This window comes from Engystomops pustulosus, chromosome 11 (genome assembly GCF_040894005.1).
Source record: "Engystomops pustulosus chromosome 11, aEngPut4.maternal, whole genome shotgun sequence".
NCBI classification, from domain to species: Eukaryota; Metazoa; Chordata; class Amphibia; order Anura; family Leptodactylidae; genus Engystomops; species Engystomops pustulosus.
The window spans coordinates 5,533,423-5,552,474 of record NC_092421.1 but is presented as its reverse complement, the minus strand read 5'-3'; the positions used below and the strand labels follow the sequence as shown (position 1 = coordinate 5,552,474).

Below are 19,052 nucleotides of genomic sequence, written 5' to 3'. Positions count from 1 at the left end.
GGTGCATATAAGTGCATTGTCTGTGTATAATGCGCTGTGCGGGGAGTCACTAAGATCATGCGCCCGATATCCTGCATGTGTCTCTCCCCGCTCAGGTCCCCGGAGTTCCCCTTCTTCTTCCTGGTGCATGTAAGTACATGTCTTGCGACACAATTTGACTTAAATCCCGCGCATAGTCCGAATCTGTTGGATCGTCCGCCAGCCCGCCCCCTGATTTGTGTTGCGTGAAAGCTGGCGCGATTGTGACACAATCCGATCGTTTGCGTCAAAAAAACCTTCTAAATGCGTTGCACATCGGAAATCGTTGGATATTCCAACGATAGTGCGGTCTGCGGACCCTCAGTAAATGAGCCCCAAAAATACATCTGGGCCAATGTCTAATAAATCCGCCTGCAAGCGTTCACATATCTGATGAGGAGGTTCTGCACCTCTGGACATTTCTTGGGAAAGGTCTTTTTTTCCATTTTTTTAGACATAGGAAATTATCCATCCTTATTAATAGGTGAAAAATAATTGGATTTCAAATAATTAGAATAAATGGCATATATTTTATTTTGCAGTTTGTGGTGTTTTTGCTTTCCATTATTATTTCATAGTAGCTGCAGATCTAGGTCAGCTCTTTTTAGACGCTGCTGAGAAAAACTCGTTGTTTATGTTCATGTATTTATTGGTGGTTGGTCTGTAACAGGAAGCAAATAATTCAGTAACAACAGGAGGGGGATGTTGAAATGTTACATAGTTACAAATTTAGAATTCCCTTACAACTGTGTATGGCAAAATAAAAAAAATTAAAAATCGAAACACATTGTTGGATGCTTTATGAGCGCTGCTGTTCTCATTACTGGTTTGGGTCCTGACTATTCTGTAAATGTCATGTCTGTCAATGTTAATGACCTTACAATTGTTCCTCTCTTCCTGTATATGTTTTAACTCATCTGTAGATTTGAGAAAAAAAAGGTAATACTGATGCTCACAATTCACATTGGGTCACATTTACTTACCTGGTCCCTGCGCGATCCCCGATCCGGAATGTCTGCCGGGATACACTACCAGCGTGCGCCCGATATCCGGCATCTGTCACCATCTTCTTCCCGGTGCATATAAGTGCTTGGCTTGGGACACAATTTTAAATGTTAAATCCGTTGTCCGAATCCGTCGGAGGGTCTGTCAGCCCCCCCTCCCCATTTGTGTCGCGTGAAAGCCGGCGCGATTGCGACACAATCCGATCACGTGCGATGCAATCCCCGGCGCGATCCCTGAAAACATTGGGAAACCCAACAAAAATGCAACTGCGGGAGCTTAGTAAATAAGCCCAATTTTCTTCTCTGTCGCTGCCATGAATATGATTTCACCTAAGATCTTCGCAAGGCATTGTGGGAACATTTCATATTTATTCATATTTATGAATTATATAGACTCTGTAGCAGGGATAGGCTACATCTCGAAGCAGAGGGTGCAGCTGTATCTGTGTTAAAAAGTTGGTTAGAAGTTATACTAGGGACCTGGTGGCAGGCAGGACTGTGTAGGATGGAAGCGGGTAAGATCGGGCCATAGGAATCAAACGTATACAGTGTATTTACACTAATGCCAGAAGCTTCAATTATATCATTGGACAACTAGAGCTCATAACATCAAAGCGGAAATGATAAAGCAATATAGAAATATGATTTAAAAAAAAAAATATTTTCAAATTATCCCCCTTTCCCTAAAATAACTAAACAAAAATATTTTCGTATTTTTAGGACTATAAGACGCTCCTTACTATAGGACGCACCCCAGGCTTCCAAAAAAAGGAAAAATATATTTTACACCAATTAAAATATCCCTGTTGGTCGCACTAAAGCACAGCACACACAGACATACATTTACACACTCAGCTCTGCATCATCCATCCACATACACACTCAGCCCTGCATCATCCATCCACATACACACTCAGCTCTGCATCATCCATCCACATACACACTCAGCTTTGCATCACCCATCCACATACACACTCAGCTTTGCATCACCCATCCACATACACACTCAGCCCTGCATCATCCATCCACATACACACTCAGCTCTGATCATCCATCCACATACACACTCAGCTCTGCATCATCCATCCACATACACACTCAGCTCTGCATCATCCATCCACATAAACACTCAGCCCTGCATCATCCATCCCCATACACACTCAGCTTTGCATCATCCATCCACATACACACTCAGCTCTGATCATCCATCCACATACACACTCATCCCTGCATCATCCATCCACATACACACTCAGCTTTGCATCATCCATCCACATACACACTCAGCTCTGATCATCCATCCACATACACACTCAGCCCTGCATCATCCATCCACATACACACTCAGCTCTGCATCATCCATCCACATACACACTTAGCCCTGCATCATCCATCCACATACACACACAGCTCTGCATCATCCATCCACATACACACTCAGCCCTGCATCATCCATCCACATACACACACAGCTCTGCATCATCCATCCACATACACACTCAGCTCTGCATCATCCATCCACATACACACTCAGCCCTGCATCATCCATCCACATACACACTCAGCTTTGCATCACCCATCCACATACACACTCAGCCCTGCATCATCCATCCACATACACACTCAGCCCTGCATCACCCATCCACATACACACTCAGCTCTGCATAATCCATCCACATACACACTCAGCTCTGCATAATCCATCCACATACACACTCATCCCTGCATCATCCATCCACATACACACTCAGCTCTGCATCATCCATCCCCATACACACTCAGCTTTGCATCACCCATCCACATACACACTCATCCCTGCATCATCCATCCACATACACAGTCAGCTTTGCATCATCCATCCACATACACACTCAGCTCTGCATCACCCATCCACATACACACTCAGCTCTGCATCATCCATCCACATACACACTCAGCTTTGCATCACCCATCCACATACACACTCAGCCCTGCATCATCCATCCACATACACAGTCAGCTTTGCATCACCCATCCACATACACACTCAGCCCTGCATCATCCATCCACATACACACTCATCCCTGCATCATCCATCCACATACACACTCAGCCCTGCATCACCCATCCACATACACACTCATCCCTGCATCATCCATCCACATACACACTCAGCCCTGCATCATCCATCCACATACACACTCAGCCCTGCATCACCCATCCACATACACACTCAGCTCTGCATCATCCATCCACATACACACTCAGCTTTGTATCACCCATCCACATACACACTCAGCTCTGCATCATCCATCCACATACACACTCAGCTTTGTATCACCCATCCACATACACACTCAGCCCTGCATCATCCATCCACATACACACTCATCCCTGCATCATCCATCCACATACACACTCAGCTTTGCATCATCCATCCACATACACACTCAGCTCTGCATCATCCATCCACATACACACTCAGCTTTGTATCACCCATCCACATACACACTCAGCCCTGCATCATCCATCCACATACACACTCATCCCTGCATCATCCATCCACATACACACTCAGCTTTGCATCATCCATCCACATACACACTCATCCCTGCATCATCCATCCACATACACACTCAGCTCTGATCATCCATCCACATACACACTCAGCTCTGCATCATCCATCCACATACACACTCAGCTCTGATCATCCATCCACATACACACTCAGCTCTGCATCATCCATCCACATACACACTCAGCGCAGCTATACACACACACACTTCCCCCATTCCCCTTCTTCTTACCCTGTCCCAGGGCAGCATGGCAGTATCAGCCCTGTGGTGATGTAATGCTTCTGACATCACCGCAGGTCCCTTAGGCAGAGGGAGAGGGAGGCAGTGCGGGGAGATTCTCCTCTCTGGGAAATCGGGTGCAGCTCTATATTAGGGCATCACCCGTAGTAATGAAAACGTTAGCTCGTCACCTTGACAACTCAAAATTTTTAAAAGTTACCGTATATACTCAAGTATAAGCCGACCCGAGTATAAGCTCAGACCCCTAAGGTAATGTCACTCATGGGGCGTGTATAATAAGCAGCCGGTAGCGCCAGACATCTTATCCCCGCGCTCCATGCTGCTCATTATAAGTCTTTTTTTCCAGGTGACCCTGGGGTGTCAAGGTGCTGGGATCAAGATGAAGAGGAGAGTAGTTGAGTATCTGTAGGTTTTTTTACTTTTTGGGTAACGGTAGATTTCCTTTAAGCTGCTGGCACCAAAGAAGTACCTTTACTGTGACCCGTAATATTAATTTCACATATGGGGGAAAGAACATCTTTTGGCCCCGCTCATGTCCTGCAACATGTCAGTTAAAGGGAACCTGTCACCAGGGACCTCAGTTTTCACTAAAGACAGGTAGCAGAAGCCTGTGACACCTGCAGTGCACATCTGCCTCTCTGCCTTCTCTAAGCATTTGCATTACAATATAATTGTGTGTTATACCTTACTCTTGCATCCTGACAAAATCCTGGGGTAGTCACAGGGGTTGGGCTTTGGTTTGGATGCATTTCAAAAAACAACATGTGACTTGTCTGAGCTGCAGGCTGCCTCCATCTTTGTGCTCCTGTACAGCTTGTCCCTCCCCCACTGATGTCAGGCTGACCAGGCTGTGACCCCTGAGAAGGAGCAGGAGGTGGAGCTGTACAGGAGCACAAAGGTGGGGGCCAAGCTCTGAGGAGTGAGTAACACAGATAAGGCACATGTTGTTTTTTGAAATGCATCCAAACCAAAGCCAAACCCCTGTGACTACCCCAGGATTTTGTCATGGAGCAAGAGTAAGTTATTACACACAATTATATTGTAATGCAAATGCTTAGAAAAGGCAGAGAGGCAGATGTGCACTGCAGGTGTAAGGGGCTTCTGCTACCTGTCTTTAGTAGAATGAGGTCCCTGGTGACAGGTTCCCTTTAATGATATTACACAGGAAATTTGGTAACCTTGAGCTATTTTTATTACCACGAGACTCAAAATAAAAATAATTGGGCCGAGAGTTGCAGCCTGATCCATATTTAAAGAATACCCAGCATAAATATCCATCATGATAAACCAGGGGCACGTACTCATAGATCCGGGCACAGTGACTGTGGTTTTTGGTTATCCATGTCCTCCTTCCTTCTAAAGTCGACCTGTGATCTCGCTTTACAGGCTGTTACACTGTGTCACCCTCACCCCCACTTCCTGAGCACTTGTGCATCAAGTAGGAGAGGTGGAGGGGCCGTAGAAGGGCAACAACCCAGCAGCAGGACCACCACCTCCTCCTTTGTTCAAAGAGCAACAGGAGGAGAAGTGCCCTGACAAATGACCTCCAGAAGGTCACTAATATCCATGTGTCAGTTACAGGGTGGTACGAGGGCCTGACGTCCACAAGTCAATGTTGTGCTTACAGCCCAGCAATGATTGCCATTCGCCAGAGAACTCCAGGATTGTCAGATTTCATAATGGTGCCCTGTGTTCTTCACACTGAGCTCGTGTGACCGATGTGATGGAGTCACAATTGAGAACATCTGAGAAATGATTGTCTCACTCCAGCCACCAACACCACATTGCATCACAGACGGTGGAGGAGTGGACTAATGCTTTAAAGGGAACCTGTCACTGCAAACCTACCTAATAAACCCCGAACAGGACCTTATAGAAGACTGTAAAGTTGTCTGTGTTTCCAGGGTGGTGCTATTGCTGCCGGGCTCTAAAAACAACTTTTATTCCTCCTCATGTCTTTCTTGGATTAAGTCAAGGAGGCGGCAAAGCTCTTGGATGCAGTCAAGCTGCCCCGCCTCTTCAGGCCTCTGTGTCTTGTACACCTGCCCCTCCACACAGCCACCTACTCCATGCCCGGTGCTCCTATAAGTATGACACTGACCTGCTTGCCCCCATCCAGTGCCATAGGCGCACCCTTCCATGTGCCAGTAATGTACGTGGCTCTGGTGTGAAACTGAAGATGAGATCTCCCCGCTTTTTCACTGGGTGAATTAAAGACACTAGAAACATTGAGACACCTTTCTATCCTTCCATAATATTTGGGGTTTATTAGGAAGTTTTGTAGTGACAGATTCCCCTAAAACATCTTGGAAGAGATCCCAAAGGTGAACATCTACCACCTCATCAGGAGCTTGCCCGGGCATTGAAGGGCGGCTATACGAGCACGTGAAGACCACACACACTATTGCACGTCATTTCCTTCATTTTCACTTCTGTTGGATCGACCTAAAATGTGATTTTCCACTTTAATTTTGAGTATTATTCACACATCCAGACCTCTAGGGACATTAATTTTGATTGTCATTGATAATGTTTCTGTTTCACCTTTATTGGCATCAGGAGGGATAACTTAAATGGAAGGATAAAATGGCAAAGGTTAGTGAAAAGAAAGCAAAAGTTACATGTACAGGTGGTCCCCTACTTAAGGACACCTGACTTACAGATGACCCCTAGTTACAGACGGACCCCTCTGCCCACTGTGACCTCTGGTGACCTCTCTGGATGTTACTATAGTCCCAGACTGCAATGATCAGCTGTAAGGTGTCTGTAATGAAGATTTATTGATAATCCTTGGTCCCATTACAGCAAAAATTTTAAAACTCCGATTGTCACTGGGGCAATTTTTTTTTGTCTGGATCTACAGTTATAAAATATACAGTTCCGACTTACATGCAAATTCAACTTAAGAACAAGCCTATGGACGCTATGTTGAATGTAACCTGGGGACTGCCTGTACTTAGTAAGTGTGTTAGACAGGTTTGTAGGGACTTTAGCACTTTTATAGTATTGTACATAGTCTAAGGTATTGCATTCTAGAGAATTGGTGCAGCTCAGGAGACATCCTGGAAATGTGAGTGGGAGGTACAAATTAAAGAATAGAATAAATAGATAAATAAATTAAAGAAAATAATAGAATAAATAGATCGCTGAAAAATCAAAGAGCATGTGTTGGGCAATAAACTGAGATGGCAAAGCAATTATTAGTATTATTATTAGAACGGCTGGAGCGTTGTACAAGCAATTCCACCTCCTGTGTCCCAACTCATAGATTGTAAGCTCTTATGAGCAGGGCCCTCATTCTTATGTTTTACCTCTGTTACTTTTTCTTGCTGTAATGTCTTATTTTGCTTGTGCATGCGCCCTCTGATTTGTAGAGCGATTTATTTTTATTGGCTTTCTTATGAACTATTATGGACTGCAGTGCGGCAATCAGTGGGGTTCTTATTGCTGTTTAGTGTTAATATGTTGGCACAATGATATTAATACCAATTATTTAAACTTATAGGTTTGATCACCTTCCATACACTACTGACAGATACTTTGTCTCCCTCTTCTCAGGTTTTAAGTGACACCTGCTCCGGCTCCCCTGATTTGCCCTACACCCCCCTGCCGTCAGTATCGAGGGATCCAGCCAATCACAGAGGTAAGATGCACATGCAGAATCATTTATATAGTCATTTTTTTGCAAGGTGGTAAAAAGTTTACAGCGCCTCCCCCTGCTCGCTTCTCCGGCATCGCTGGCTCAGCATTTTCCTTACAATCCTGTAGTTTTTCAGACGGATGAAGAAGAAAACCCTTCCTTGTCCTGGTCTAGACACGGTGCATTGAGGATGCAAAAGACAATGATTAGTGCAAGAGTTAATTCTTAGCACTGAATTAGCTAAATGTATGGACAGAAGATTTGGTCTCCGTACCCGGAGGTCATTTGCGAGGTCACATAGGCAGAATGAGGTTGACATTTAAGCTCCAGCCTCTCAGACCAGATTTATTTCCGTGGGGCTTACAACACATTGCACAACTACCCTGCATGATACATGATGTGAAATATCACTGAGTATTCCTCATCTGGAAAGGTGAAGACATAAATGATAGTCAGTGTGGAGCGCTCGTGCCGGGGAACTTCTTCCGTTCTTTTGGAAATGTAAAGAAATGGGTTCAGTTTCATTTAAAGGACATGTACCACCAGGATGAAGGATTGTAAACCAAGCTGGTGTATGCCCCCTCTGGCAGGATTTGCTCTTACTATAGCCACTTATGCCTTTTAAAAGGAAAAAAAAGGCGTACAAAATTATGTTAATGAGTCTCAGGGGCTCCAGGCTCTATTTACACCTATGGAGCCCAGAACCTCTTAGGCTCATTTGCATAATTGTAAAAGCCTTTTTTTGTAAAAACCAGGGCAAAAGAAGCTTAAAGAAGAGTGGAAGTGGGCATACACCAATATGTCAGTGTGCTTGGTTTACAACCCTTCATCCTGGTAGTAGATGTCCTTTACATAAATGTACAGAATGTTTGCTAAACCCACATATTTGATAGGAAATAGAAGGTTTTCGAATATTGGTTTTAGTTTTTGCATGGAAAAATGTATGAGTAGTAGGTGATAATTCTCAGTCCAGATCCAACAGCTACTATGTCTCTCGGGACGTCCTCATACCCATGATCAGCCCACAATCAGCACATGGAGAAGGCTGCTGCTTAGCACCTCCGGCTTAGGATGCTACATATAGGGAGGGTCCCATGCACCCATGGATTGAGCAGTACTATTGCAGCTGGCTGGATCCTAATCCTCCCTGACATCAGAAGACAATTGTGAAGCTTCATTGCTGATAGATAATTGCCAAAACCTACTGATATAAGCCATTTTGGACAATTGCCATCTAATGTATACGGGGGGGGGGGGGGGGGGTTGGTGGCTAAAGTCTTCTTTTTACAGCTTGTTTTGATCCTAAAATGATAATGATAAAATAATTGCATGGATATGTTCCTTCAGTATTGACATGTTAACCCCTTAATGACTGCCCTTTTTACGGCGGTCATAAAGGGTACTTCTGACGCGATGCCATTCTACGGCGGCGCGCCAGAAGAAGATTTTGGGACATCGGGTCAGTCTGGTGCCGGTGTCAAGCTGTGATATCACAGGCAAGACCCGGCACTAACACCCGGGATCAGAAAAACTCAGACACGTGTTAGTGTCCCCACTGTGGATTGGACCTCCCCAGTGTCCCCGGTGATCCGATCCCTCCTGCAGCAGCCCCGGGGTCCGGCGAGTGCCCCGAGGCTGCCGGCTTCTCTCCCTGTCGCATGCTCAGTTACTTACACTATACACTGCAATACAAGTTTATTGCAGTGTAAAGGCTTGAACAAGAGATTGGATAAACGCTTGTTCAAGCCAAAAGGTGGAAAATGTAAAAAAAAGTTAAAAATTAAGATTTGTATATAATGTTCATCACTAAGGTTGTCTTAATACTAAAGCTCTCAACAGAATTTCTGACACAAATCCAAAAACCATTATGTATCTGGTGTAATAAATGAAAGATTTGATACATTTTAGAAACATCAGACAATAGGGATGGAGGTCTTTTTGCACATTTTTTGTTAATGGCATAATTTATAAATCTGTGTAAAACTGCACAAATACATTTTAAAAAAAAAGCCTCATCTCCCCACCTTTCTTCAGAGCGGCATCATCATGAGACCTCCCCCGACCAGAGGCTCCACAGAAGTGTGATAAGTAGGAATCCAGCAGTAAACTTTTAGTAGCAAAACTTTATGATCTTTATTTACATCATGATAAATGATACATGGAAGTGGAGACGGCTCCGACAACCTGCGGTAATAGCGCACCAGCGCATTTGAAGGCACCGCATTCTTACTCTTATTTTAAAACGCGTTGGTTTGCTATTAATGCCTGTTCAGGAAGACGCCTTCCACGCACTGTTTTATGATGTTTTATGATGGCGTCAATAAAGTTCACAAAGTTTTGCTTCTAAAAGTTCGGTGCTGGTGTAAACAAACTTAAGGCGCACTGGACAATAAGGCGCACAGGATTATAAGGTGCATCTGATTATAAGGATGAATGACCAGCAGGTGGCAGACCTGTGCACAGTACAAGGCAGCTGTTGTCTGTAAGTACGGTTCATATATAAGGCGCACCGGATTATAAGGCGCACCTGATTATAAGGATGAATGACCAGCAGGTGGCAGACCTGTGCACAGTACAAGGCAGCTGTTGTCTGTAAGTACGGTTCATATATAAGGTGCACCTGATTATAAGGAGCACCTGATTATAAGGATGAATGACCAGCAGGTGGCGGACCTGTGCACAGTACAAGGCAGCTGCTGTCTGTAAGTACGGTTCATATATAAGGTGCGCTGGACTATAAGGCGCACCTGATTATAAGGATGAATGACCAGCAGGTGGCAGATCTGTGCACAGTTCAAGGCAGCTGTTGTCTGTAAGTACGGTCCATATATAAGGCGCACCAGATTATAAGGATGAATGACCAGCAGGTGGCAGACCTGTGCACAGTACAAGGCAGCTGTTGTCTGTAAGTACGGTTCATATATAAGGCGCACCAGATTATAAGGCGCACCTGATTATAAGGATGAATGACCAGCAGGTGGCAGACCTGTGCACAGTACAAGGCAGCTGTTGTCTGTAAGTACGGTTCTTATATAAGGCGCACCAGATTATAAGGTGCACCTGATTATAAGGATGAATGACCAGCAGGTGGCAGACCTGTGCACAGTACAAGGCAGCTGTTGTCTGTAAGTACGGTTCATATATAAGGCGCACCTGATTATAAGGATGAATGACCAGCAGGGGGCAGACCTGTGCACAGTACAAGGCAGCTGTTGTCTGTAAGTACGGTTCATATATAAGGCGCACTGGACTATAAGGTGAACCTTTGATTTCTGAGAAAATCAAAGGATTTTTTGTGTGCCTTATAATCTGAAAAATACGGTAATGAAGCCAGTGAACCAGCTACCACAAAACCACAAAGCATTCATAAATAACCATGATAATTTGTGCAGGTGCCAACATAATCTGCACAACACACGTGATAAACAACATCAGAAAGTTTAAGAACTTTCTATTATGCAATGATTCTACTTTATTACATTGCACTGGAAATGGGTCTTCACTAGGTGCACTAATCTACAGATCACTTCATAAAGGTGAAATACCAATAACAAAGTGACATCCGGTATTGTAAAGATATGTATGAATAAATCATTGGTGGTGTGATGGTGTAGCCTCACAGGACAGGAGATGGTTAATATGGAGTGTGCTCTGTTGGGTTGATTCTTCATAATGTCCTCGGTTTTGCAGGGTTAAACACATCTGCACATTTTCAGAATGAGAATAAAAATACTTTCCTATCTTCAAGTACAAAGTAGGAAAAACTTCCAGTGCTACATAGTATAAAAGAGCAGAGACCCTCCAGCCGTCCTGTCCAGATCCGAATGATTTACTCCCCACATCTGAGCCCCATTGTAATGTAACCAGCGTGCGGGGAGAGTCTCCAGGCCAAGGCAGCGCGTCCTGTGTAATGTCAAGCTCAGCACATTTATCAATGACAGTCAGGAAGGGTCATCCAGATGGAGAATCTCTTAATTCCTTTCCTGCTAGAGAATCTGACAAGCCCTTCTTCAGCCGAAACTCTTTTTGGGGAGGAATGGTCATAAGGTTGTCATATATAAAGGAGCCAACTCCGGAGAAATTTCACTTCCAAGACAGAGATATTGTAGCGAGTGTTTAATCGCTTTTAAAGAAGTGCCCGTAAATATATGTCAAAATGTATGTTTGAAGGTTATAATTTGCACTCATTTCCTAAAAATGAGCAATGAACGTCTTGCCTTGTTAGGAAATGTGGATTCTCTTCTCCGTTATGGCCTTCAGTTTATTTTGAGACAAAACCGGAAGTGGTTGGACACATACAACAGGTGCGAGTCTGTCCAGCCATTCTACAGAGGGAAGGTACGGTGGAAAGACTGGCACCTGTGTGTTCTGCCTCACCTGGTTTTGGTTAAAAAAATAACTTAAAGGGGTTTTCCCATCTGGGCATTTACATTTAATTTGATTCATTTGCCTTATGTAAACATTTCTTCAATTGGATGTTATTAAAAAAAATGTTCCTGTGTGAAGATAATTTCTCATAAATGTGGCCATGGTGTCCCTTAGAAACGAGATAGCTTCCTTGGATACGACCACCTCACATTTAGGCAGCAGTGGCCAGACATGCGCTATTGAGTCCTGCCTGACCTCCTGGATTCAGCGATCATTACCACAGGACGGCTGCGGGACCTGCAGTAACTCCCGGACATCTCATATACAAAAACCTTTTGTTTCTTTGTGCAATCCCTCCAGCAGCGGTGGTCGTATCCAAGGACACAGTCTTGTTTCTAATGGACCATTTGACTACATTTATGAGATATTATCTTCTCACAGGTTACTTTTTTTAATTACATCTAATAGAAAAAAATGTTTATCTATGGCAGATTAATGAATCTGTATGTGACTGTCCAGACAAGAATGTCCCTTTAAGGAAATAATTGAAGAATTAATGGAAATGTGAATTGGCCCAAGCAGAAGATAGCTGCAAAGTGTTTGAAGTTTTAGAAAGTCACAATCTCATGCCATGACTATAACCTGCAGCACAAAGTGTTATCCAGAATGTTGCGATCTTTGCTGGTTTCAGCGACTGCTGGATTGTTATTACTGAATTATAGTGTCCACATTTTTGTATATATGTTGAAGTTTCTGGAGTCTCTATACCATGAAGTTGAATGACAGGCCTTGGAGTCTTAAAGAAACCGCTGCCTGTCATTGCAACCGATTGACACCCCTTGATGTATCAGGTCCAATAGCAGCAGAAAGCTCCGCCCTTGAGCCCGCCCACTCCAGGACATAAAGTTACATAATAGGGCGTCTAAGGGGGGATAATATTTGTGTCATCATTGGGTCCCCTCCAGCATTTTAAAGTAAAGCTTTATTGCTGCTCCTTATGTTGCTGAGACACATAAGGAGGTGATGTATTTCTTCCCATCTCTTGTAGTAGCGGGAAGAGGAAAGAGTAGAGTAACACACGTCAGATTGTATCTTATTAATCTTATGTACAGAGTTCCATTGTTCTAGAAGTATTTAATATCCATTGTACTATTATATATATAAACTACTGACATTCTACACAGTTTGAGAAGAAAGCGGTGACATCCCCATGAATTGGACACATTGTTGTATTTGGTAAATAAAGTCGTCTTTGCATTTCCTTGTATCCGATACATTTTCATGTAGCGATCTGCAGAGGACGGTCAGGTTTATCCTCATCCCAGTCTTAGTCCGGAGCTTTCCCTTCACAGAGAGGAAGCAGAACCTTACATGGTGTCACTTTAATCCAAAAGGACAAGTCCGCTCCATTCAAGGGTCCTGCTGGTTGATGAGTTATGACAAGTGATGTCACCTCGGGATGATTCACATGAATGACTTGCAGGGGTCACTTCTCCTTGTTGAATCCAGCAGAATTCTTGCTTTCCCCCCTAACACATTGATCTAAGCAGGAATGAGCTGAGCTGACATGTAATTGTGTGGTTAACCTTACTACTCAAACCTCTCCACCCCGTTCCCTTAGAAGCCTCCTCCTAAAATGGAACCAGAGAAGGTGAAGGGAACATGGTGTTGGCGGTGGGGGCACATCCTCCTAATTTTCCCTTTTATCTGGCTCATAAAAATGCAGTTGATTAATGGCGGTGCTCAATAAATTATCCAGCCTCCACATAGAGGATGAGCTGGGAGATTTATTCTACATTTTCACGTGTTAGTCATTTAGCCTGTGGATGACTGGATAAAGATGCTGAGCCGGGGGAATCGGAGAGCAGAGGAGGGGTCCGGGGCTGTGCACCAAACCTCCCCAGTTTCGGATTTGCCTGAGGTTTATATGTGCTCTTCCCAATAGTCTTTCAAGGTAGGATTTTCAATAGTAACCCAAAGGTTTCTCTGTAGCATTTAATATGCTGTTTGAACTTGTAAACACTTTGGCAAATAACAAAAGCAGATTCTCCACTTTTTTTATTCTTGCTTAAAGCAAATTTCTAGCAGAGACAGGAAGGAGCAAATAGAACTCACATACAGAACTTTTCTTTATATTTGGAATTTAACACTATTAAAGCCATAACGGTGGTGCAAATATAATGACGTCAACCATAGGTATATAGGTATATCAGGGGGGTCAAGGATAGGAGGCGCACAGCAAGATCGGTAATTCTCCAAAGGATTTTATTAGTATTAAAAGTAGTAACAACACGTTTCGGGGATCAAAGTCCCTACTATTTACTAGGGTATAGTATACAGCCAGCCCCCTGTAGTATACAGCCAGCCCCATGTAGTATTCAGCCAGTCAGCCCCATGTAGTAAATTGCCAGCCAGCCCCATGTAGTATAAAGCCAGTCAGCCCCATGTAGTAAATAGCCAGCCCGCCCCATGTAGTATACAGCCAGACAGCCCCTGTAGTATAAAGCCAGTCAGCCCCCTGTAGTATACAGCCAGCCCCCATGTAGTATGCAGCCAGTCAGCCCCATGTAGTAAATAGCCAGCCAGCCCCCTGTAGTATAAAGCCAGCCAGCCCCATGTAGTAAATAGCCAGCCCGCCCCATGTAGTATTCAGCCAGTCAGCCCCATGTAGTAAATAGCCAGCCAGCCCCCAGTAGTATAAAGCCAGCCAGCCCCATGTAGTATACAGCCAGCCAGCCCCATGTAGTATACAGCCAGACAGCCCCTGTAGTATACAGCCAGTCAGCCCCCTGTAGTATACAGCCAGCCAGCCCCATGTAGTATACAGCCAGACAGCCCCTGTAGTATACAGCCAGTCAGCCCCATGTAGTAAATAGCCAGCCAGCCCCCTGTAGTAAACAGCCAGTCAGCCCCCTGTAGTATACAGCCAGCCAGCCCCCTGTAGTATAAATCCAGCCAGCCCCATGTAGTATACAGCCAGACAGCCCCTGTAGTATAAAGCCAGCCAGCCCCATGTAGTATACAGCCAGCCAGCCCCATGTAGTATACAGCCTGTCAGCCCCCTGTAGTATACAACCAGCCCCCGTGTAGTATACAGCCAGCCCCTTATAGTATACAGCTAGCCCTATATAGCCAGCCCTGAATGCCAAGCACATAAAAAAATAAACTTAACACTCACCCTCCGGCGATACTCACCCCCGATGCTCGGCGTGGCTCCCGGTCCTCAGGGCGGATCCCGGCGGCAGGTTCTCTCTTCTTTCTACTCTATCCGGCAGAGTCGCGTCCATGTGATGTGCGGCATCATAGTGTGCGTTGGCCAGGAGATCACATGGACGCAACTCTGCCGGCTAGAGAAGAAGAAGAGAGAAGAGGAGCCACTGGTAACCGCGCCGAGGACCGGGAGTCACGCCAAGGATCCGGCCGCCGGAGGATGAGTCGTTTTTTTTAATTGACTCGTGTATAAGCCGAGGTAAGGTTTTTCAGCACATACTGAAAAACTTGACACGAGTATTTACAGTAAATAAAAGCAAAACTTTCACCTCCAATTTGTTCTAATTACTATGAAGATTTCAAAGAGTTAAATAAAAGCAAAACTTATCAGCCAAAATTTACCACTATCGCTAAATACAACACGTGATGAAAAAACAATCTCAAAATCACTCTGGTAAGTTAAAGTGTTCAAAACTTACAACTATATAAAGCCACGCAGAGTTTGTATGTCCTCTCTGTGTTTGTGTGGGTTTCCTCCGGGTCCTCCGGTTTCCTCCCACACTCCAAAACATACTGGTAGGATGAATAGATTGTGAGCCCCATTGGGGACAGGGACTGATTTGGCAAACTCTGTGCAGCGCTGCGTAATCTGTATGCGCTATATAAATAAAGAATTATTATTATTATTATTATTTATTACGCATGTCAGATTACAAAAAATTCTATTTGCTATAAACCGGCTGTGTCCTTAAGGGGTTAAGTGATTCCTGTGTCTGTGAAATCATGGTGAGGTTCCTTTAGAGGCGCCATATTGGTTTTGTTGTATCATTGATTTGTCATCCCTCACAGTGATAATCCTTTTATGTAGCTTAGAATTACGAGACGTTATTTATGCCGTTTATTGTCTGGGCTTTACCTGCTGATGTCATGAGCTTTAGCTCTAATGTAGACAGGCACAGCCAGCCCTCCATCATGCACCATTATAATTAGCAGTGTCAGAGCCGGACTCCGCAGCCCTCATGCATATCAGATTATAATATGTCTTCATAAGCAAGTGACTATACATGCACAATATTTCTCCCCTTATGAAGATTGCATGTCAATAAGGTAATTGAGTCTCCGAGGCTCCGGTAGGGAAAGATTTAGAGGATGGGACTTTCAGGGCAGTGATGTATAACCATTATTATTCGGCTAGTCACCCGTGCTCAGTCTGGAAGCAAAACTGGACAGGAAAATGCCGGCAAGTGGTAAGATTCAAGTGCTTGGAAAAAAAAATATAATAAAATACAGGAAGTCCCCGGGTTACATACAAGATAGCGGCCATAGGTTTGTTCTTAAATTGAATTTGTATGTAAGTTGAAACACTATTATAATTGTTGATACAAAAAAATGTTTTTCCCCAGTGACAATTGGAGTTTCTGAATTTTTTGCTGTAATTGGACCAAGGATTATGAATAAATCTTCATTACAGACACCTTACAGCTGATCAGTGCAGTCTGGGACTATAGTAACATCCAGAGAGGTCACCAGAGGTCACAGGAGGCAGAGGGGTCCGTCTGTAACTAGGGGTCGTCTGTAAGTCAGGTGTCCTTAAGTAGGGGACCGTCCGTCTGTATATATATTTATTTATTTGCAGCAGAGGCTCCTGCAAGCCCCTGCAGCGTAGACGTCAACCGAACCATAGATGCAATGTTCGGTGTCTGTACTTCTTGGGTTGGGGGTGTATTTTTCAATGCAAAAACAAATAAAACCGAAATATTCTCCAACTTTGTACATTCACTAAATTGGACATAAAATTAAGAACTATTTGGTTGGTATACGTAAGTATGAAATCTACATTATTACCCTTAGTGAGTAGGAATGAGCGGAGCAGAACGCAAAGTTTGAGTTCGTATCACACTTTGCCGGTTCAGCTGATCCGGGTCCGACCCTGGACTACATTGGAAGTTCGGGTCTTGCTCAACCTCCCTGGCGATAACAACTGTGATCGGGGCCTAAACTTCTTAAATCTTATCGGTAAAGTTGGCAGCAGCATGTGAATGGATCTTGTGTGTGCGCATTCATTTTGGGGAGGATTGGTGTTACATTGTTGGCATCAATGTAACGGCCAGGGATCAGTGCCAGAACTGATTGTGGATGTTACTGGAAGCGTGGTATTAGTCCGATTCCAGTTATGGTACCAGAACCTGGGTCCAAACAGGATTTTTAAATTTGGGAGTGTCTGTTCTCAGCTGGACCTGAACTGAAGTTGGTCCGCTCGTCCCTATTCATCACAGTCACAATCCTAGACCTGCTCCAGCGCTCTGGTTTCCCTATTGTACGGCTTCTTATACCATGGTATGCAGATGACCTGTGTAATTTACCATTTTTCGGGTCCGGAGAGAAATGTTCCAAAATTGAAAAAGAGTTAGAGATGAATCGGGGTGTCAGTCCAAAACGTACCAAAAAGAAGTAAAACATCTGTAACAAAATAAAAGATAGATGAATAATCCAAATTTTACTCATGGGGATCCCCTATCTTTAGGTCAAGGTCACTGTGTGGTCTAGGTGAGTATATCTTAACATGCGTAAAGTAGTTGTATTTTAGGCTTATTTCATAAATTGTATATGTTCTAAAGCACAGATCTAAAATCTCAAAAAATCAAATTAGATGATTATAAAAGAGCACTGAAATTAGAGAACACTTTCAGATATCTATACATTATTGGTGTTAATTTCCTTAATTACCCCGTTTAGCTGGTAGCCTAACTTTCCAGTTTTTATTGACTTTGCATAAATGGTGCGCCGTTCCAAAGTAACTGAAACCCTCTGACAGCAGGTTGTCCAGAAAATATGCACAGTGGCTCCGGCTTTGGAGCAGTGACCACGCAGCCGCAGGTCTGCTCTTCTGCGCAGGTTTCTCGGACGATCTACCTTTCACCCGATCTACCTTTAGAGATAGATATGTGGTGGTAGGTTCCCTTTAACTTTTGTGTCACTGCGGTGTCTGCTTACTGATGGTTGACATATTGAATAGAAGGCTTATCACCTGCTGCAAGAATCCTAGGAAACCAGGGAGCAGATAGAGCGACGTCCTTTTTTCTGTTCTTCCCCATTACGAGTCACACCTGCTTTGTGCGGTCATTTTCACATGTTTACATCTTTTAGCTACAGATTTACATATGAAGAGGTAGTAGCTGTGAGCGGGATAGCTCGGGCTCTCAATAGGTAGAGGGTAACTGGTTTTTACAGCTCAATACCTGATTACAGCTTAAAGGAAATCTACCATCAGGATCACGGATTATAAACCAAGTACACTTACATGCTGGTGTGTGCCCCCTTTATCAGGATTTACTCTTCTTTTAACTTCTTAAGCCCTCGATGCTTTAAAAACTATGCTAATGAGGCTGAGGGGCTCCAGGCTCTATTAACTTCTATGGTGCTTGAAGCCCCTCAGGCTCATTTTGAAGCATAAAAAGGCATAAAAAGCTTAAAGAAAAGTGGATCCTGACAAAGGGGGCGCACACCAGAATGTAAGTGTACTTGGTTTATAATCCATAATCCTGATGGTAGATTTCCTTCAATATATTAAATAATGTTCTGTCCTTACGTGAACTGTTACTATAACCTATGATGGTTCCTTCTCCAATCCCAGATAATGTGGTATGTGCTCATGATTCCAATGTCTCAGCAGTAAAACATCTGCTCTGGCTTGTTGTACTTTTATGATAGCCTCTCACGGCACGAGCAGGCGGGGATGAGACCACAAAACTGGTGTCTGCAGCGCTGAGTTTACCTGCTCAGAACCTGTCCGGCCATAAATCTCAGCTCACACACAAACTCAACAGCAAGTTTGGGATTTGGTTTGGGCCGTAAATTTGACTCTTGTAAACACAGGCAAATTTATGCTTTAAATAAAGGATGAGAGCCTGGGTGAGGAACAGCTATGGAGATGTGAGTGGGAGTTGCCAGGAATTTTTTTTACCTTTTCCATGGGAAACTGATCCGGTAAGAGGATCCCTATCTGTCGGAGATTGA

General features: G+C 44.0%; 1 protein-coding gene across 2 annotated transcripts in view; it reads left to right on the top strand.

The window, feature by feature from the left end:
- Positions 1–19,052, top strand: part of LRMDA (leucine rich melanocyte differentiation associated) — a 559,529-nt gene that overhangs the window by 478,503 nt on the left and 61,974 nt on the right. For both annotated transcript variants that reach the window (XM_072129322.1, XM_072129323.1), the window contains exon 6: positions 7,376–7,460. In XM_072129322.1, coding sequence (XP_071985423.1) covers positions 7,376–7,460 — 85 coding nt within the window. The remainder of the gene's footprint in view (positions 1–7,375; positions 7,461–19,052) is intronic.